The sequence below is a fragment of the Stegodyphus dumicola genome, chromosome 1, assembly GCF_044657685.1.
Source record: "Stegodyphus dumicola isolate Sdum_Otavi_A_Nest chromosome 1, ASM4465768v1".
NCBI lineage: Eukaryota > Metazoa > Arthropoda > Arachnida > Araneae > Eresidae > Stegodyphus > Stegodyphus dumicola.
Window position 1 is genome coordinate 280,622,454 of NC_140768.1, and position 23,725 is coordinate 280,646,178.

General features: G+C 33.6%; 1 protein-coding gene across 1 annotated transcript in view; it reads left to right on the forward strand.

Annotated features, from left to right (window-relative positions):
• The window catches only part of LOC118194273 (uncharacterized), a 72,195-nt gene extending 58,114 nt beyond the window's left edge, over positions 1–14,081 (forward strand). The window contains exons 3-5 of the mRNA XM_085811970.1: positions 3,794–3,897; positions 10,283–10,377; positions 13,528–14,081. Of these exons, the coding sequence (XP_085668096.1) occupies positions 3,794–3,897; positions 10,283–10,377; positions 13,528–13,756 (428 nt within the window). The 3' untranslated portion in view covers positions 13,757–14,081. The remainder of the gene's footprint in view (positions 1–3,793; positions 3,898–10,282; positions 10,378–13,527) is intronic.
• The last annotated feature ends 9,644 nt before the right edge of the window (positions 14,082–23,725 follow it).

Sequence of the window (23,725 nt, forward strand, 5' to 3'; positions counted from 1 at the left end):
AAGGTGATGTCAAAAAATTTATTAGCTATAATAACAGTGATTATCAACCTTTTCTTTTTTTTTTTTTTGTCGCGGCACACTTTTAATGATTTCAAAATTTGGCGGTACACAAAGAAAAAGATAAGTTGTTTACTTTCCTATAATACACTGTGTAAAATAGCTTATGATAGTAATTTTGAATATAAAATAAAATAATATGTACTACAAAAACAGCAGTACGTTTATTAAGGGATTAATTACAAGTTAACAATAAGAATACTTTTAATGAGAAATTTGAGCTTGATGTTTTTGATAATTTCATTTTTATTTGGTCGTAAAAATGACCATGCTACTCTCATATCGTTTCCTACAGTTAACAGTCTCGATCTTTTTTTTCGTTTTTGTGTTGGTTAATACTGAAAATCCGAATTCCCACAAATAACTGTAAATATTTTTTAAAAAACTGTAATAATATTTTTAAAGCTTTTTTGGCCATCATGGGATAATCGCATCTATACGTTAATCCGAAATGAATTAATTGATTCTTCCGAATATTTTAAAATTAAATCTCGATTATTAGAAAGCGAAATTAGTTCTTCCTCTTTGTTCAAAGTTAATTCAAATGCAGGTCTTCGACCCCAAATCGGCTTGGATACCACAACTGGCGCGCTTATTGACGTCTTAAAAACCGAATTTCACCAATCCTCATGTGTACTGTATACTAGGATTAAACCCATCATAATTTTTGCTATATACATTTCTAAAATTTGACGGCACACTTTAAGAATTTGGCAGTACACAAAAGTGCCGCGGCACAGTGGTCGAGAATCACTGAGCTATAACTTCAGATTTACTTTTGGCCCAAAGGCCTGTAAGGAGTGTTTCTGGTAGTAGATTGAATCAAATATAATTTGAAATTTAAACGCTCGTTTAAAATATTTTATGCAGTTCCATAAGTTGAGTGATAGACCTTGAATAGCAGCTTACAGTATTTTTCAAGGGCAGAGAAAAGAAATACATCTTTCTTTTACAAGGTAATCTGCGAAAAATAATTTTTTATCGAAGCACAAAGTCGGCTTCCCTGATCTGAAAGTCTGAAGGCAGAATTCGTTGAGCGCTGACTTGACTCTCAAAAAGTCGTATGAAGTGTTTTCGGTCAACAAGTGGAAAATTTATACTTTATTTCTTGCATCGAGTACAGCCAGAATTCAAACTCGCAGTAAAGTTTTGTCATGTCAAAGACAGAGAGGTTTTCATGATCAAAACGATTTTTAATGATTCATAGAACTATAGAGAATAATTGCAATTTCGCAGCATTTGTACTAAAAAACAAGTATTTACTTTTTTCAACTTAAATTTTGCACTCTCATCTTAGAAGCATTTAAAAAATAAAAAGAGTTATGTTTCACAACATTTTGACAAACGGTCCTTAGAAATACATTTAGCCTTTTCTTATAGAAATTAAAGTCTCAGAGAGTGAAATTTTGTCATTTGAAGCTGCATTGTTTTAAATTAGATAACACTTGTCCAAGAGATGGCACCACTAGCTCTATTTTGAAAAGAGTTTCATAAAATGTCCAAAAGATGGCGTCACTGACTTGTTTAGAGTGAGTGGCTAGTTATCGCAAAGTAAGAAAAGACCACTCCTTCCTCCAAAGTGGTTAGTTATCGTGTAAGAAAAGACCATTCCTTCCTCCAATCCGTTATAATCTGCTCTTTATAGAAGAAATCGAACTTTATTTGACGTATCCAGGCTTAAATTTGTTGATAATTATTAGAAGTAAAGATATTGATTTGGAATTGTTTTTATTTTCAAAAAATCAAGCAGCTCATCACTTGAAAATAAATGACTGCGTTTCTACAGTTAAGAATAAATAAATAAATTAAACAAATAAATAAAAATTACTAGTTAATTAATAATCAGTACCAAAATATTTTCAGTCACAATTTAATCGTTATTTGTTACGTTGCAATATCGCATTAAACAAATATCGTGCATCAGGACCGGCGCCAGAATTTACATTACGTCCAAGGGCGTTTTTTTTTTTTAACGTTTTGTGTGTTACTTTTATTTATTAAATATCATTTTCTTCACATTTAAACCATAAAATTCAGTTCAACAGCAGTATCACAAAATATTTAAGAGAGCATATCTTTAGAATTTCCGAACACAGTCTCTCACGCTGGAGATAAAAAAAAAAAATTTTTTTTCGTAGTGTTGCCATTGCTCGTAGTGTTGCTTTGAAATCGTCGAATTCCTTAATCAAAACTCATAAATGCTTTACAGACTATGGAATAGATAGAAAAACAAATTTAAAATTTGGGTTCCCAGATATTCGGGTGGAGACGTACGTTATTCAAAATTTAATGGCTCTAGGTTCCGTTGTTTTATTACAATGCGAGAAACATGCATACATTTATGCAGATTCTTCATTATTTAATTTCTTTAAATATAACACAGGGCTATAATATTTGGTGGCAACAATTTGAAATGTGAAACAACGCTTATAGTGAATCACTGCAAAATGTCAAAACGAAATTAACAGTCTGGGCAAATTGCTCCTTCGGACGGAAAAAAAAAACTTCATAATTTTTTTTTTTTTTTTTTTTTTTTTTTTTTTTAATAAATCCGTGCAATGTTTAAAACCAAAATAGAGAATAGAGTAAAACAAACTTTTGTAAGATCTCGTTTACCTCTGCAGATACATAAATTTTCTTTGTACCTTGTGCATTATCGAGTTCTATAAGTTTGAAGAGATAGCCTTAATAGCTACGTCAGATGAACAGGAAGAAGTTGATATCTTATTGAAAAAAAAAAAAAAAAAAAAAATTCAACTCGTACAGCAAAGAAAACAGCTATGGCTAGCTCAAGGAAAACAAGACATACTATAAGTTTAATTTTCCATAACACAGGACAAATCATCGATATCTCTCTAAAATCAAAGTCTAAAACTATAATAGTCAAACAGGAGCTTAATACACTCATAACATTTTGAACTGAATAACTGAACTGATTGACTCTCCTTTCTAATGCAGCGGATGTTTATAATGTTGTTAAAGCATTTCTGGAAGATTTCAAATATCTAAAAATCCAGCATGTGACTAAGTCGACCAGAAATCTCCAAACTCGCAACAAAAAGTGTTGCCAAAGCCTCTTAAGAAGGTTTCTGCCCATGTCTTCAGTTTTAATTGAGCTTCGGTTTTAAGAGGGTTGATTTGGTGTATTAGATTACCGCAAAGCCTCGAGAGCTCTCTGTCTAAGGAGAGGGATGCCTTCGTGGAGGACATTTTAAAGGAACTGGCTCGTATACACGTCACGCACGGGGAAAACTACGAAAGCGCCCATGCAACTACCCCGCGGGATTCGAACTTCGAACCGAACTACAAATGTTCAGGCCATTGGTGGGCGTTTTTAAGAGGGGAAAAATCTTTCCTAAAAATTATTGGCTATAAGTTTATTGCCAAATTAGCGACATCTGGAGATTTTCGCCTACTTAAAGACATTTCGGAACTTTTTTCAAAAACAACGATTTTTCAGTTAACTTCCGAAAGTACTGAGTAATCCTATAAATACTTCTGCATTTGTAACGAGTGTTCAATTCCGTTACTTAAGGTGAATTTGTAGCATCTCTGTTTTTCTTCTTGAGCTGTTTACCTTACGTGAACCGTTATTTGTTTCAACATTAGAAATGTGCATTTCTTACGAGTATTACGAGCAACTCTCAAAAAAAAAAATTCAACAGTTATTAAAGTACAGTTTTTACCTTATAAAACTTTTCTTTAAAACTATTTCACAAAAATATTATCGTTTCAGCCCCCAAGCCTTCCGGTCGAAGACCTAGGAAGCCCGGTGTAGAGAGGAAGCCTAGGCAAGCCTACAGTGCGAAACAGCTGGAAAGGCTGGAGGCAGAGTTTAAGGTGAGAAATTTACTACTACTTTTACTGAAACAAAAAGATATGATAATTCCTTATATTCGGTCCAATTTAAAGAGTGGCTGGGAAGAGCTAGAAACCCAGTCGACCAAGTGATGATGAATTATCTTCCATCAGATTTTAGTTCATATGTCAGTAGAGACATTTGCTTGCCCCCCCCCCAAGCCGAAAAAGTTAAAAATCAGTTAGGCCTTCGTCGGGATTCAAATCACGGGATAGACATGCTACCACTTACACGGCGAAAGTGCGCAAGGGAAATGTGATAATTCCTCACATTTTCCCTCACTGAAAGGATAAGTGATGAAATCCAGGTGATTCAACCGACCGAATTTAGGTTGTAACGAATTATGGTACCCAAATTTTTAGTTCAGTCGCTATTGAGGAGAGTTTTAGAAACTTTTCAGAGCAGAAAGCATGACGAATCAGCTGCATTCTAGCCGAGATTCTTACCTCTGAGCTTCTCCCAGCTAGGCGTGCCACTACTTGCAGCACGAGAGCACATGCATGCAACAATACGAGAATTCTTTATAACATGACTATGAGCCAGCATCCACTAAAAGGTCCGTTATGAACGTGCGCCGCAGCCCAGTCGTTATGGTGGTCAGGGAAACCGACTGCGATGCCGAAGCGCCTGGGTTCGAATCCCGGAGAAGGCATGGTTGTAACTGATTTTCCATCTCTGCATAGGAAAAGCGATGGTGGCCCACCTATTAGGTGCCTCCATCGCCTTTCCTATGAGGCCAGGCCACGCCTTTCCTACCTGGCCTTGCATAGATTAATGGACTGGGTTACATTTGTAATTATTCACGATCTACCATTGAAAAAAATAAATAAATAAATAAATAAATAAATCTGAAATGTTTCAGATTTTAAATTACGTCCAAAGGGGCGTTTTTTAACATTTTGTGTGTTACCTTTCTTTATTAAATATCATGTTCCTCGCACTTAAACCATAAGATCCAGTGCAACAGCAATATCGCAAAATAGTTTTAAAACGAGCATATCTTTAGAATTTCCGATACAGAGACTCACGCGCTGGAGATAAAAATGTTTTTTCTGCACAACGTTGCCATTGCTCGCTTTGAAATCCTTGAGTTTGTTAATCAAAAATTCGTCAAAGTTTTAAAAAATAGGAAATCGATCATAAAACAAATTTCAAATTTCAAATTTGGTCTTCCTCATGCTCATATTCGTTGGAGGATTACGTTATTCAAAATTCGATGACTCTATGTACCGTTGTTTTATCACAATACGAGAAATATACATACATTTATGCAAATTTTTCATTATTTAATTTCTTCAAATATAATGCAGGACTCTAACATTTTGTGGCAACAGTCTGAAAAGTGAACCGACATTTATGAGTCCGACGCAAAATGCCAAAACGAAACTAATAGTCCTTCGGGATTCAAATCCCTTTGGACTAAAAATGAATGTGCGCCTTCCTTTAGGCAGACAGTTCTGGTGTGCTTTTCGTAATCAGTCATCTAACCTGTCCTGACTTGCATATAATCATTATTTAATGTCTTAACATTAAAATTAACATCTAAGCCATAAGCCAGTAGTGCCCGACCTTATGCTCGTCCATCGTTTTGTATGTGCTCGACAGCCCGATTATGTTCTATGAACAAAAAAAAAAAAAAAAAAAAAAAAAATTAAAAATAACTATTCATTTATAATTCTTAATTGTTAAAATATGGCAAGCATTTATAGTCATAAGAGATGCCTTGCAAGACGTTATAAAATAATTGTTTGTTAATATGGAATCTTATTGCGTCATTCCGATGTTAGATAGCTCAGCAGCGGAAAAGTACTGCAACGATTTGTAGAGCTTCTTTCGCCAAAAAAGCAGTTTCTGGAATCCGGAAACGAAAGTTATAAAGAATTGGACGATAATGATTGGTTATCCGATCTGTATTTTCTCACGGATATAATAGTTAAACTGAACAAAATTCTCCAGAGAAAAGACAAAAACCCTTTTTCAATTGACTGGGACTGTAATTGCTTTTCAGATAAAGTTAAATTTGTGGATAAATCAGATGAAAGACAAAAATTTCAACCATTTTCAGAATTTATCAAATCATATTAATAACCACAAGGCAATTGAAACAGAGAAATACTCGGAAAACCTAAATGCACTGAAAAATAATTTTGAACTCCGCTTCTCTTATTTCCATAAAGTTTAACCAATATTATTATTCATCTCAAACCCATTTGCGGAAATTAATATTTCAGATGTATGACATAAGATCGGGAATGTGTTTAACAAAAATGTTGATGTTTTGGAAACGTGCTCGCGATAGGCCAAAATGGTCTCGCGATAGGCCAAAGGTTGGGCACCACTGATCTAAGCTATGAAATAATGCTACAGCATGCAAGATGAACACACCGACTCGGCTCCAAATTTTTAGATATAGTTTTTTCTACAAAAACAGTTATTACTAACTGGCTCATTTGACAATAAATTCGCTGAATGCATAATCAAAAGCACTTCTAATTTTTTCTGTTTTTATTACCTTTTTTAAACATAATTTGTTTTCTTTTTTCTTTCCTTTACATTTATTTATTTATTTTATCTTAATCAGTAGTTTAATTTAATTTAGGTTAATTTTCTTTTATTAATAATTGCATTATTATTTATATTTATTTCAGTTCTTATTTATTTTTTTTATAAATTATGAGCCCGTGCTGTATCCTGCTTATCAACACCTGTGGAAATGGTATGACCTTCAGTACTGAAAGAGACCAATTCCTCTTTAGTGCATATGTAGAGACTTCGAAGTGGGAATATCCGTATAATTGCAGTTCTGATAACCAAGGTAAATGTGAAAGAAGTTCGGAATTTGCTTTCTGAAGATAAAACGATACTTGATAACAGCTGAGTTTTCTTTCATCCGCTAAAAAGAGCGCTGATAAAAAATGTGAATGCTTGAATAGCTGAATATTTTTATTTATATATATATTGATGTTTAAAAATTTAACGAACACTGACTAATATAAGCTGAAGGAAGAGAAACAGTTTAACAGCCCATTATTTAAAAACTGTAAGCATATTGAAATTATTTAAATATTAAAGCGTCAAGAAGTTTCATTTTCCTCAGTAGGTTTCTGTATTTGCTTCGTCTGTCACATGGTGGATCTCAAAACATTATTTGATCTCATTTCTACAGAATGAACCACTAACATTACTCATTTTCAAAGCAGGATAAAAAAAAAAAAAAAAAAAATTCTGCATAGCAAATTACAGTTAAACGCGATGAGGTAAGCCAGCGCCTTAAACGCCTAAAACAGACTATCTTCCACTACGTCAAAGCATTGCTGCCATTTTCCAATTCCACTTGACCGTACCGCAACACAGAGTGTGCAGCATAATACGCGCAAACGCCTTACGAATTGCATTTCTTTCAAGGCTGTTAACATCAGATAAGGTGTGAATGAAAATTTCGAATAGCCCCATAACAGTCTTCCGCGTTCTCTCAGCGAATTCTCTCGGCTTGGTGACATTCAGCAGACTTTTTATGGGGGATTTTTAACTGTCACAACCTGCGGGACGTTAACAGCCCAAAAATTGCAATTCGTCACCCCGTTGCGTCAGTCGCTGGACCTTATGAGTCGCGTCATGGCCAAGTGGACCTGGAAGTTGGCAACAATGCCTTGATTGTCACAGCAGTAGTTATAAGTGAATATATGTGGTGACGTAGAGATGGAGTATATAAGATTCTAGCTAAATCGGCAGTTTTTAGCAACTAGAATACTTAAGAAGTGTGTATCGACTATTGCTTACCTCTAAGGCTTCAATACTAAGACCAAAGAAGGGTTAAATTACCCTTTAGAATATTCAGCCCTTACAGGAAACCTACACTACATTAGCCCTTACAGGAAACCTACACTTGGGCTTTGATTTAAGACAAAAAAATAATAAACTAATGTAATGCTAACTAAACTAAAATCAGCCGAAGCTGCACAGCAGTAACTAACAGAGCTGGCCCTTAATACGATCACCGGCGAATACCAGCAGGCAGATAACATTACAGCCGAACATAAAGATTAGACTTAAAGCAGCGACGTGGCCAGAAGGCAGAACACGCTTTACTAAGAACATCTAAGCTCTTCTACTAAAGTGGCTGAGACTTCCCTTTAAATATTGGTTCTACCTTATTTACATAAAATGCAATCCTGAAAACTCATTCTGGTAGGTGGGAAACAAGAGGAAAAAAATAAGGAAAGTTGTTCAAAATTAAAAATAGCTGTTTACAGGAAATTAAAATAAACCCTTCAAGTTAAACGAGGTATAATGTAATCCCAACAATTTTCTAAATATTTGTAAATATACAGGGTGTTTATAAAGTCCCGGACCCATTTTGATGTTTAATAACTCATTAAATAATGACGATATAAAAAAACTTGTGGCATTTATTGATGGAATAACTTATACTATATTTTCCTTTTCAGGTTTGAATATCTTTACTTTTGTAAATATCGTCTGCGCGTGTGGTTAATTTCAGATAGTTTCATTTTCCAGTCTAAATATCCGTACTTTTCTAAATATCGTCCTCTTATTAATTGCATTTTTCTCTCTTTTGTTTTTGGCAACTATTGCAATGTTACGGACTTTTTCCTTTGGGGATTTGTAAAAGACAACGTTTACAGGAGGAGAGTGTCGAACATTGATGACCTAAAAGCCAGAATTACAACCGCAATAGCCTCTGTGGATGCCGACATGCTTGGCCATGGTACCATGGCGTGAAATTGAATATCGACTTGACATTCTCCGTGCGACGAAGGGGACACAAGTGGAAATTCATTGACAAGGGTCATGAAACTTTTTTATCCTATCTAATCATTTATGTTATTAATTTTAATCTATCTTTATTATTTTATGAGTTATTAAACATCAAAATGGGTCCGGGACTTTATTTTGATTCCTAAAGCAGTATTAGAAGAAAAATAAGTGTGCGTACTCAATGCAACATGACATCAATAACTACGCATGTGATGAGGCAAAGAAATTAGTTCTCAAAGTGGTCTCAAATTGCATGCGATCCAAATTCATGATCTGATCATTTTATTTTAAAAATGAGAGTAAATTTATGTATATGTGTGTGCGTGCATGAGCGTTCGTGTGTGAATATATTACTCTCCTTGTAAGTTTACATATTTGGAATTATACTTTTAAAACTTAATTTGTCTTGAACATGGTTTAATTGAAAATTAATTTCAATAATATTCAGTTGCAATTCCGACTTTTTTTTTATATTTACTTTTTATTTTCTGAATTTATAAATTTTTCCTTCTCTCCCTGATAAAATTACTAGACATTACTCAAAAAACTACAATAACATTAATAAAAAATATCATGGTCCAAGCATGAATCATATCGGAACTAAATTGCATCAGAAAAAGATCATGCTGTCAATTTGTTCGCATTTCAAAGATGTTGTATATTTTGAGCTGCTTCAAAGAAACCAAACGATCAACTCAGATGTTTACTGCCCGAAACTTATGAAACTGGAGGAATGAATTAAAGAGAAAAAGGCCAGAATTGGCAAACTGCGAAGAAATCGTGTTCCGCCACGATGATGTGAGGCCTCACGAATATTTAGCAACATGTACGAAATTATTGGAGTTTAGTTGGAAAGTGATGTCGCATTACTCATGTAGCCCTGACTTTGTACCATCGGATTATCATTTAATTCCAAGTTTAAAAACTTCTTAAATGGTAAAATTTCAGTAATAACGATGCCCTCAAATCGCACTTGGTTGATTTTTTTGCTGCTGAAGACCAGAACTTCTAGGAGTGCGGAATTATGACGTCACCAGTAAGATGGTAAAATGCCATCGAGATAGAATAGAAAATATCTGACTGGTTAAAGTTCATTATTTGTTTAGAAATAACTAAGTTTCATTTCACACCAAAATCCGAAATTATTTTTTTGCCAACTTGATATGTGAGCTTTTTGGTTGCCTATGTTTCGTATAGAAATGTTTATTAATTAAAACTTTAGTTAGAAATGTTTATTAATTTAACTATATTAACAAGTAATTATTAAGTTTTTTCAGTTTAGAATGTTTAGAACAGATTTATGTCAAACTAGCTCTCTTTTTCTAACAAAACATTTTAACTGATTTTTTTATTGTGAGTAAAATTGGCTGCTTAAAAACAATATAAATTTTCTGATATTAATAACTTTGAATCATTATCCGCTTACGAATATTAAATTAAATTAATTATCACTTGATGTTTCTTTGAGTGTTATTGTTATTACTACTCAGACTACATAAAATAGCTATTGAGAAATACTGTGAAAGAATGTCTTTCATTCTACTATCATGTTCATGTACGCTATAAATGTATTTATCTTATTTTCAGGTGGATAAATACCTAAGCGTAAGCAAAAGAATGGAACTCTCTGCAGCGTTAAATTTGACAGAAGTACAAATCAAAACCTGGTTTCAAAACAGAAGGTAGGTATAAAGTCAAACTTTTATCATTGGTTTTCCAAAGTCATCAAATTTTATTGATTATTTAGTGCCATCTCTAAGATTAATTATATTGGGTTCTTTCGTATTAAACACACTCCATTGGACAACGTAGTCACATTTTAGTTTCCGGCGAAATATGTTTAGCGATTGTCTTTAGAAGGACATCGAATATATCATTTGCAGTGTGTGATTTCCTCCAGAGAAACTTCGCTAGGTAGACCTCGAGGTGGTGGCGAGCTGTTCTACAGTGCTTTTTATTTCGAAATTTATTACTTCCCCGTATGCATTAGATATTTTGCGTGTGTGTGTGCCAGTTTCAACATCGACAAAATTATTTTCTTTTATTTACTTTGTAGAGACAGGTTATTTCGAAACAAGGCAATCGAAGAGATGAGCAATGCCCTCGCTAGGTCTCGAACTGCGGACCTCTCAAATACACGCCGAGCTTGCTGACCACTAAACCACAAAAACATGCTAAGATGCTAAGAAGACGAGAGTAATACTTTATATACTTCCCCTTTTTGAAGGACGACTGGGGATTAGGTTACCCATTAGTTCGGGCATCAGAGTAGAGATGTTAGTTTGTTCCCCCCCCCAAAACAAGGAAATCGAAGAAATGAGCAATGCTCTCGACGGGACGCATATTTCACAATTGCACATCAAGGTAGCCACTGAGGGAGGGGTTTCGAAAATGAACCAATGAGCTGCTATTGCTCTTGTGACGCTAAATCTTCGTGCATGTGAGCGTATGTTGTTTATATTTTAATTTGCATTTGTTTCACAGTTATAAATATATGGCGTGATAGTAGAAAATCTCGAAGTGCTTTCGTTTTCTGAGTTTGATTAATTTGCCTTGCTGTTGAATTTGATCATTTGCCTTGCTGCGGAGTGAGAACTGAATTAATTGAATGAGAGATATATCTCTAATGAAATTAGAGGAAATAAGTTTAAATGAAGTGCAGGGAAAAATGCGTGTAATTTAATATCCATACAAGGAATTCATATGGTGTAGACATCACTTTTTTTTAAAAAAAAAGAAAGCTTTAACTATGTTTATACTGAAATGAATTCATTATGGCTTAAGCCAGTGTTTACATTCGAGATAAATTTGATATATACCCTATCGATAAAAGTCTTTGTTTTCGCAACCATTAGTCGTAGAACTGTAATTATACAAATGATTTAAATAAGATAAATATTCTTATTTTGACATTTTTAAATTTTAAATGTGAATTTTGTAAAAACTGTAAAATCCAACTAACAAATTTTCATACGAACTCGGATTCCTATAATTATGTTTAATAAATATTTATACATATTCTAAAATCTAAAACATAAAATATATGACTCCCGTGCGACAAAAATTGACCGATACATTTAATTTTAAAATTTGAGATGATATTTAGGTGTCGCATGCAAACTGAAGAGAAATCTTTTATTTCTAAGCAACTAAAAACGCAATGTAAGTTTAGGAAGAAAAGTGTCTAATGTTAACAAATTAAGCATTTATTTAGACTGTGGTGAAACATTCTGAATTATACGAAAATTTACAAAAGAGATCGCATTCGCAGAATCTTATACAGTTCTTGTTTTAGAAAGCAGTTCCAGACTTCAGAACTGCTGGCACGCAGATAATTCATAACATAATTGATATAAATTAAAAATGAAGAATATTTCTAGTTCAACTAATGTTTCCCGTTATTTTAGCTTATGATGCAAAAGTAATAAAACTACATGTGCATATTATTTAAGCATTTTTACATTCAAACCTTTGACTACAAATTAAAAATAAATAAATAAATAAATACGCCGTTTTCTATACAAGTAAACAAAATATGTCATAAATAAGGTAAGTTTAGCATTTGGGATTGTTTTGACAAACGAATTTCAAGCCAAAGGCTGGGACACCCAGCCTTTGGCTTGAAAATCGGCTGGGACACATATGTCCCAGCCGTAATTAATGGTGGGATACATATTTCCCAGCCGTAATTAATGGTGGGATACATATGTTTCAGCTGTAATTAATGGTGGGATACATATGTCCAAGCCGTAATTAATGGTGGGATACATATGTTCCAACCGTAATTAATGGTGGGATATATATATCCTACACGAACTATAAGCACACCTATTATTCTGGAAAACTTTATTATATGAAAAACTTTATTATTACTTTACATCGTGTGGTAAAGGGTAAAGCATTCTTTACATAACCAACATTACACATAGGGCAATTCATATCGGTCTTTTCTCTTGTAGAGACATTAGGTTATTTCGAAGCAGGGGATATGAAAAATGTTCGATGCCCTCGCCGGGACTCGAACCTCAAACCTCTCGAATACGCACCGAGCGGGCTGAGCATTACACCACGAAGGCATGCTAAGAAGGCGTGAGAAATACCTTATACTCTATGTTCATTTGTTCTTTTCTCTGTTCTCATTTGTGAACAGCCCACCAGCGGCCGAGCGGTAAAGTCGCTGAACACTGGTAGTTCGGTCCGAGGTTCGAATCCCGCGAACGGGCTGGCTGCATGGGCGTTTTCGTGGTTTTCCCCATGTGTAACTTGTATACGAGCCAGTTTCCCTTAGAAAGTCCTCTACGAAGGCATCCCTCCCCTTAGGCAGATAGCCCTCGAGGCTTTGCCATAATCATACACAGACACACATTTGTGAACAACGAGCACAGCGGCGTCTTGGTTTTCCTACTGTTGGAAGATGATCCCAACATTCGGGAGATTCTAAGCACTTTTTAACATAGCAGTGATTTTTAAACTTTTGGTGAGCCATATATGCCCCGTTAGTACTCAAAAGGTTAAAATATAACTAATCATGAATGAGTTATATATTCATTTAAGATAATTATCGTTTCCTTCATGATAATTATGCTTACATTTAAGGTAATTGTGTTTACATTTAAAACAATTAATTAAGGTCGCATAAGCGGTTTATAGACCAGGGGTATGTATGATTATAATTTCATTTTATTAATAAAATATAACTAAACATGAATGAGTTATATTTTCGTTTAAGATAATTATATTTTCCTTTATGGTAATTATGCTTAAACTTAAGGTAATTGTGTTTACATTTAAAATTATTAATATCATAAATTCAATAAAATGTATTTTTACAGGACGAAATGGAAAAAACAGCTGACAGCACGAATGAAAATTGCACAAAGACAAGGGCTGTGGCCTCCTCACTATCTTCCATCTGCGCATGCTTTTGCGCCTTTCCTCAGTACATCCTACTGCCAATTGTCATCAGCAGCTCTGGGTGACAGCCTCGCTGGAGCCACAGTTGGTGATAATGGTGCAACTTCATCCGAACTTGATGACAATAAGTCATTAGACGACAAGTGAATGTACTTCTAATAGTTTACTCACGCAGTTTTATTGAGAAGAAAAGTACGAACACCGTGTTTTCCAAGCCTTGGCTTAGCTATGTGATACGAATGATACAAAAGTATACGTACTCCAAAGTTAGCTTGACTTAAACGTGTTAAAAAATTTATAACCAGCTTCAAAAGAATGAAAATTAAAAAGCAGAGCTTGAAGACAATAATAAAAATCACTCTGCTATTTCATTGTAAATTACTTCTAGTTCATTTTGTAATAAATACTCATTGAATGGAGCATTGAACAATATAAAAATCATCATGTTAATGTTTCCAACCATCGTGTCTGATTAAAACAAGTTCTGTCAATAGTTATTCCTATGGGGGGATTGACCTCTTTTACTAGCTGCTAAGAAATCGCATAAGTGCAAAATGATGTAAGAAGCTAAATGAAGATTACTCAGTTTTTCAAAATTAATATATTTCTTCATTCACAGTTTACTACACAGTTTCAGTTCATTCACGGTTTTATTCAGCTGAAACTTTTCACCTGGTTTAAACTTACTAAATGAGGGTGTAAAGGAGAGTGTTATGGAGCATATTATACAGAATATTACGGATATAATGTCAATTCTTCATTCAGTTTCTTAATGTCATAAGGCAGGCAAATCATGTTCGACTAGTTTTTAATTTTATTAATTAGTTCAGGAATAAATACATTAAAAGTTTATGTGAAGTTCACATATTTACTAAAAAAAGACTCGGAATTGCAAATATCATATTGTTATCATGTTTATGTTAACATTATATCATTCTATATATGTTACAATGTTATCATTATATCATGTTACTATGTCATCATGTATATGGGTATGATGGCCTATCTAATATTAGTAATTACAACAGCATAATAATATGCAAAAAATTAAATGCAATAACGGAAAGAAAAACTGGAAGCCTTTTAAAGACCTTACAAAATCTCGATGGGTTTGTCTTCATAATAGAGAGAAAGCTTGTCTTATAATCCATTTTGGCTGAAGCTTGCTCCCCCACGTTTGATCTGCTTGATAATGATGATATTTTGGTTTCATTTGTAAGTTAATGAGGCTATATTTTACTTTCAAAGGTTAATTTGCCCTAGCCGTAATATGAAGCTAACCATCAAATAAATTAGCCAGGTTTTTGTTGATTGTTGGCCTCATCTTACTTGGCCCCTTCGATCACAGAGTTTGCAGGGATTCTTTTCTTGTGTTTGCGTTAAATTAAAACAGCGTTATAATTTCGTAAAATTGTATCGCTGTTTAATTAACTTAGTTGTTAAACTGTAACACTGTTCTTTAAACTGAACCGCCATCGCTGCAGTAGATCCATTAGCAATGGAGCAAGTGTGAGCCAAATTAGATCACTAGACAGATATTCCCATCTCATGACGGATATCGAGAATTTACACAACCTGCGTAAATCTTAGGAATATTTGTTTCATTAAAAGCAATGCATTGTTGTCTTCTGTTAATGCGATCCGTGATAAAATTTCCGAAATTTTATAAATTACCCTGTAGAGACATTAGGTTTTTTGGAAGCAGGCAAGAGACAGGTACAGGTAGAAGCTAGGCCAGCACCTCCGTAGTACCACAGATAATTGAGGTATTGCTGAACCTAGCTAACTGTTAAACTTTTCACCCCAATTATGAGGGAGAACATCCCGGGGGTGGTCCGAGGTTCTCCCGCCCCTCTTTTTTTACCATCAGCCACTTGGGAGGACTTTCTGAGATAAATGAGTTCTGGTATTAATAGTGTACACAAATCATATTGGGAAAAGACTGTCCTTGAAAAGTTCAACAACTGATGCTTCCAAAAGCAGAAATGTAAGAATAAATGTCTTTTCTAAGGCGGAAGGTGTAATAAGCAAGTCTTTGGAGCTCCCGTCCATCAGCATTGCGTAGATAAATGAAACTGTTGGAACATTAAAATGAAATAAAAAAATAAAAAATAATAAATAAAAAAATAAATAATGAAAAATAAAATAAAAATAAAAATATATAAATAAAATAAAATAAAATAAAAAAGACAAATATGGTTTAGTAACATATGTAGATGAATAAGCATTAGATATGACAAATATCCAGTCCGAATCTTTGGATATGTATAAGAACGTCTCTGATTTTGGCCCTAAGGTGTTTGTTCTTTATGGCATATTTCTTAAATGGTATTAGATTATTGTTAGGCTTGATCAGATGTTTGCCGTCTGTTAGATTACAGTCAAAAATGTAATGATCAGGGTCACCCCTTTCGCCACATATGCAGAGATCGTGGGGCACATGCCTCTGTCATGGAAGTAGGTGGGGAAAGGACCGTGCCCTGTGATATACTGATTCAGAACATGGTCATAATGTAGGGCCTCTTTGTCAGTTTTTGAGAAAAAATTGTGGACTCTTCTGCCTTGCAATGCAGAATCCCACTCTTCTTGCCACTTTGAGTCGACAATAGCATTCAGTGTAAATTTTAAATGGGACTTGGGCCACGGGACATGAATATGAGCAACGTTCGCCGGGAATCGACCCACGGACCTCTGGAATACGCGCCCAGCGTGCAGACCACTACACCACGAAGGCACGCTAAGAAAGAGGGAGAAATACCTTACAACCCTATAATCTTTTAATACATCAAATGCTATTCAATGCCTAAAATTCTACAAGTGTGCTTCGTTGCATTCATTTAAAAACTAGCGGAAGTACCCGATGCCAGTTAAATTAAATTGAAAGTAATGCATCTAACAACAGAGAGAACGATATCGCTGTATTCCTTCTCTAATAATGATGCAAAAAGTTCGATTCATAGTCATACATTTTTCAGTCGGATGTGATAGGGAATCCACATAAAAATTTTCCATACAAATATAAGCTAATTCTCACTCATTAAATCAGCAACACTAGCACGCAGTTTTGAATCATTTTCGTCTTTCTAATTAAATTGTCCTGAAAGCTGAAGTTCCATTCAATATTTCACCTATATTCAATTTTAGTGGATTAAATATGGCAAAAAATGTATCATAATTAATCAGAAATCAATAACGCGAACAAATAAACAATCACACAAACAGATATTCTTCCTTATATAGAGAGATTTTGTAAAACATACAAATTTTTGATTACCGAACTCTGCGATTTGAAGGCCAGCAGTAGCAACACTTTTCGAAATAAAAGCATTTTTATTTCCAACGTGCGAGTCTGTTGCCATTCAGAAAAATAACTGCGAAAATGAACGTTTTCGGAGTTCTTAATTAATATCTCGGCTGATTAAAGTCGTACTCAGACGAAATGACTTCCCACGAATTTTTGGAATCGGAAATAATTTATTTAATGTTTGGCAATGCTATTTTTATTTCATTGTAAAACTTAGGAATTTTTTATTAATAAACTCGATTTGAAAGCGAGCAGTGGCAACAACTTTGGAAATAAAGCAGATTTTCATCTCCAGCTTGTGAGACTGTTGCCAAAATGAGGGCGAAAATTATCGTTTTTCAGTGTTTTAATTAATATCTCTGATTTTAGCCAAATTTTTTGGGGGGAGGGAAATGTGGACGTCGACCGTTTCCAGGACCCAAAAAAGAATTGCAAAAAGTTTGGTGACGATAGCTATAGTAGTGACTGAGTTATTAACGAACAAACACACAGACTTTCTTCTTTATATATAGAGAGATTACTTATTAAATTAACTAAAGCAGAGGAGAAAATTTTGTCGATGTTTTTAACTGGAACTCTGCTAAATGCACATATTTCGATTTCTTTTCTTGTCAATAAAAGTGCACCTTTAAAGTATGGAACTTTTAATAATTATAACTTGCTTATTCGATAGGCTCAACGATACTTAATACAAGATGATGCGTTTTGTATCCACCAGTTTGAACATGCGTGGAGAGATTATGAGACAAGCAATTAATATACCATGGGACCAGTGGCCGATGCAGCTGCTGCCGATTGCAGTGGTAGAAGCTTTCATTGAGTTTTTGGTCACAGGCGTTCAGTGTTTGTTGCAGTGGAACAAAGAACATCGCCAGAATTATAGGCAGGGCGGCACAACAGCAAGCACTCGGACAGACATTTCCAGTTTCCCAGATTTCATGGTTTGAGGTTTAGACTTGGCCATCTCTCTCCTCAGACACAGAGTGCTTTCTTAAAATAAAACAAATCAGCTCAGCAGTATTTATGTTGCGACTTCGTTTTATGGTACGAGTTTTATGTATCTTTTTTTGTGGATGGCATGGGTTTTCGGCGTTGCCATGGACGTTCTGATCCGTGTTTGCTAGTGATATAAGCGTTCTAACAATTCTAATGTTGATATGAATTGAATGGAATTATGTATCGTATTTTTGTTCTGTTTATTGAATAATATCCTAGTAGAGAATTCCTGCTTTAATTCAAGGAAACTGTGAAGCTGCTGATGTGAAGTGTTAATAAAATTGTTATTCGTCAAGAAGAATGTGCAGAATCCAAGTAGATAAGATTTATTTATTTTCTATAAATATTGAAAATGTAACCAGATTTTCTAATAGTAGACTCACTGTGTCTAATTATTATTAAGGTTTATAAACGTATATTAAGAGCCTGTGCAGAACAACCGTTGAAGGGTAGTCTCGACGTAGTTCTGATATTTTGGGTGTTTTGATAAATTTTCGTTAAAATTTACTTTTCCGTTAGCGTTCTTAAAATTGAAAAGCTATAAAAGTTTGAGAAAATTTATTGCTTATAAAATTACCAAACATTCTAAAAAACAATTATTTTTCACGCGCACGCATTAATCCAGAACAACAACAACAAAATAATCCAAAGCACACACATTGCAGCAGGAAAATAAACACAATACACAATATAGTACGACTGAACACAGTACAACAACAAAATATAATACATTAAAAAAATAAATGCCTTCAAATATTTATATTACGCCCAAAGGGTCGGGTTTTTTTTTCCATTTACACACACACAAACACGTTTCGAGAGCATATGAGTTAACGCCTCTTTCGACTCAAAATATTTAACAATAGCATATCTTAGAATTTACGATAGACAGTCTCGCGCGCTGTTTTATTCCCTTCAGTGTTGCCACTGCTCGATTTGAAATTGTAGAGTCTCTTCATCAAAAATCCGTTAAAGTTTTACAAAATATGAAATAGCTAATAAAATAAAATAAAAAATTCGAGATTCGGACTTCCGAATATTCGGATGGTTAACTTCGTTATTCAAAATTTGAGTGCTCTAGGTACCGTTGTTTTTTCAAAATGCGAGAAACATGCATATATTCATGCAGATTCTTCATTATTTAATTTCTTTAAATATGTTACAGGGCGATAATATTCGGTGGGAACAATTTGAAAAGTGATACGTTTATAGTGTTTCAACGCGAAATGCCATAATATCCCATTCGGAATTAACGCGCCTTTTGGCCTAAAAATTCTTTAACTTGGCTTCCAAATAAAAACAAACTAACAGAAAAAAAAAAAAAAATCTTATATTGTGCAAAACGACAATTCTAAATTGTGCAAAACGACAGATTTGTTATACAATTCCAGTTTATACAAACTGACAAGTATTCCAACAATATAAAGCACATATTCCAAAAAGTGCCTTAATTTATTCCATTACATGTATCTAATTGTGCTTATAAAATGGCTACGATATTACACAGTTTCTTCAAGTAGTTAAAAACGTTTACTGAAAAACAGGAACTAATTCCCAATTATAATAGACATAAAATACATAATTATTCAGTAGATATTATTTACCAATCAATCATACCGTATAAATACACATGTTTCAAATGCTGCAACTAATTTTTCATTACAGTTAGAAAATTTACCAATCAATCATACTTCAAATGTACATGTTAAAAAAAAACTGCAACCAATTTTTCATTACAGTTAAAATATTAAATTTTTGCTATACCATTTTAAATAGCACCAAATGACACATTTTGTTAAACAGTTCCAGTATATACAAATTGACAGGTATTCCTATAATATAAGAGCACATATTAAAAAAATCTAATATTTATTCCGGTACATATAATATAGCTAATCATGCTTATAAAATGGCTATAATATTGCCTAATTTCTTCAAGTAATTAAAAACACCTACAGAAAAACAGGAACCAATTTCCAATTGTAACACACATTGAAATACAAAATTTATTCAGTACATATTATTTACCAATCAATTATACCATATTAAATACACATGTTTCAAATGCTGCAACTAATTTTTCATTACAGTTAGTATATTTACCAATCCATCATATTATGTAAATGCACATAGCTCAAATACTGCAACCAATTTTTCATTACAGTTAGTATATTCCAATTTTCCAGCAAATAAAAGAATCAGCTCTAAGGTGAATTGGCTGTAATAGTTCACAATGCTTAAAATAGTTAAGAACATCTACTGGAAAACAGGAACTTAAACCCAGTTGTGATGGACATGATATACAGAAATGATTCTGTACAAGGCTGTTATAATTCCGGATTTTATAAAAAGCTACAAAACATCCTTAGGTGTTTATTCCAATGTGTTAATTATAACTCTAATTATAACTCTAATAACAAGGAAGCATTATGAGAGATAAAATAATTAGATACAGTTCTAAATTCCTGTTTCTTAAAATGCACATATTCCAAGAACTGTAATGAACATTTTATCACAGTAAGAATATTCTAGTTCACCGGCAAACAAGTAATTGACTTATGCAAAAATAATAATATAATAATATCGCGAAAATAATAATAAAAATAACAAAATAATAATTATAATAAAACAAAAATATTCATAATTAAAAGCTACAATATTAACATAAAAAGAGACAGCTCCCAGATACCTCAGTAAATTAGAAATATCCACAGAACGTATTCCCATGTGGAAGTGCAGAGCACATCCTGTACTTCATAGTCCTAAATATTCTATGCATAGTGGTTAGTGACCCTGACTGTGACTGCCGTAGTGATGGGTCCAGGTTCGAAACCGGAGAAGACATGGCTGTTACTGTCCGTCTTTTCATAGAAGGCATTGGTGGCCACCTACTAGGTACTTCCAATCTCATAAATTTGGAATCCTTTCGATTTTTGATTCTCCCTTTATTTGAATTATATGGTTTACAGGAGCCTCGTCACCATTATAAATTACCTGATTGTTAGCTTCTATTTCTTTACTTTGGATTATAAACCCAAACTAGCTATCCGTAATCAGTAATCGCTTCCCTAATCTAAACCATTTTTCAAAGAACATTTACACCGATTAAAATTAAGTATGTCAATTCTATCCCGCATCAAAAAGCTATGTTTCTAATCCACTAAGATATAATTCTCATTTAGTTACGCACGTCAATGACCACCACTTTTAACATTTTGACCAGAGTTCATTCTCTTCAAGAAATTAAACTATAAACAATAGTTAAGGTTTACCCACACTTCCAAACTCATAAATCTAGAACTTGTTTTCTAATGACCTTCAGTGCTTAAGAGATGGCAGTTTTCTTTTTTATAAATGTTTTATTACTGCCGCTGTCAATTAACAAATTTACCGCCTAGCCCTTTTGATTTATTTTAATAGCGGCGCTGAATGCTTGCAATAAATCTGCCGACCAGTATCTTCCTCTTTGAATTTTGTTCACACTTTGTATTTTTATTTTCCAAAGAGGGAAAGTAAAATGACTGCAATCGTTGTTAATTGGCGGCTTTTTTCTTTTCGCTATTTGATTCGATTGAACTTCCGTTAGTTTTAAAATCATACTGTATGTTAAATAATTCTGATGTTTTTCAGAAATTTTAAATAGCTGGCCCCAATTCCAGCAGAATTTTAAGATATGCCGGACATTAGATGTATGTCAAAACGTCCCTGTATTTTTCACGAATTTCTTTACTCTAACGTGAGATGACCCAAGCAAAAAACATCACCACTTTCTGTACCAGTTAACGTAACTACTGTTAAAATACGCCCTGAAGACGCTTCACTAATTTATTTTTAATCTACCAAAAATCCAATTCAATGCTCCATATTAAAGAATTCACGCGACTCGCATTGCTTATTGTAATTCAGATTTACAGTGGCTCACAATGTAATTCAGATTTACGGAAGCTCACATTGCAATTCAGATTTACAATGACTCACATTGTAATTCAGATTTATAGAGGCTCAAATTTGTTTTCGCACTGTTATGTTTTTCAGTTTTGCTTCCAAGTACCAGAATTATTAAGTATTAGCAAAATGATTTCATTTTTTTTTCACGTATACTATCCATCATCTTTTTGAAAATATGCTTGTTTTGAGAAACGTTATTCAGAATGTTCCTTTTCCAATGGCGGGCCCAAACGGTCCACAGACGTTAGCCGCCACGACTGAGGCCAGAAACGGTGGTCACTTTATTATGGAGGCACGTAACAGGTGGGCCACCTTTGCCTTCTGTGAGGGGACGGACAAATAAAGCTATGCATTCTCCGCGATTCGAACCGGGCCCTTTGGTATCATAGTCGGCTTGCCTAACCACTATACTGTCTGGGTGGCTTATTCAAAATGTTCCTTGTTAAAAAAGTAGTTTATTCAAAAGGTTCTAAAACTTAATTCATACAGATGTTCGGACACTTTTGACAAGCAATTTACATTTCATACAAACATTCAGTATTTCGTTGGATATCCTTTAGTCAAAATTACACTTTTCATTCGCTCTGGCACGTATTTAATTAGCAAATTTTTTCCGTGTAAGAATATTTCCTTTTTTTTTTTTTTTTTTTTTTTTTTTTTTCTATTCCTGAGTAATAATTGCTTTTAGTATGTTGCCGTTGGCTACTAGTATTCAAATATTTATTAAAACTGAGAAACAACAAGAATCACAACTGAATGAATAATGGAGTTTATTGATCTATTTTTTTTAACTAAACAATGAGCTGCAACTTGAAACAACATAAATAATAGACTCTAAACTAATAAAAAAATTTATTTTGAAAGTTTTCTTTGTTTTTCTTTTTTTACGTTTTGTGTGTTATCTTTATTTATTAAATATCACTTTCTTCACACTTAAACCATAAAATTCAATTTAACAGCAATATTGCAAAAGAATTTTAAAATGAGCATATCTTTAGAATTTCCGATACACAGTCTCGCGCGCTGGAGATAAAAATGTTTCTTTTCTTTTTCGTACAGTGTTGCCATTGCTCGCTTTTAAATCCTTGAGTTTGTTAATCAAAAATTCGTTAAAGTGTTACAAAATATGAAATCGATAATAAAATAAATTTCAAATTCCAAGTTCGGGCTTCCAGATGCCCATATTCAGGTCTCAAAGTTGGATGGCTCTAGGTCCCCTCTTTCAAAGATTTCAAAGTTTTACCACAATACAAAAAACATACCTACATTTATGCAGATTGTTCATTATTTAATTTCTTTACATATAACACAGGGCTCTAATATTTGGTAGCAACAATGTGAAAAGTGAACCGACATTTATAGTGAACCAACGCAAAATGCGAAAACGAAATTAATAGCCGTTCTGGGCTAGCGTCCTTTGGGCTAAAAATCATCACGAGCCCCTACTGGTTGGCATGCAAGACAAAGAAATATAAATATTAATATTGACAAAACGTTAATGAAAATTTCTCAAACTATGAAAGAGAAAAAAATCTGAAAGCTTTCAGATTTTATATTGCGCCCAAAGGGGCATCTTTTTAACATTTTGTGTGCTAACTTTATTTATTAAATACTCTTCTTAATTTAAATGTTCTTTGCATTTAAACCACATAAAATTCAATTCAACAGCAATATCACAAAATAATTAACAACAGCATATATTTAGTAATGCCGATAGACAGTCACGCGCGCTAAAGAAATTTTTTTTTTTTTTTTTTTTTTTGTGTGTGTGTGTGTGTGTGTGTGTGTGTACAGTATTGCCACTATTCGCTTTGAAAGCATAGAATTTGTTAATAAAAATTTCATTAATGTTTTACAAAGTCTGAAAT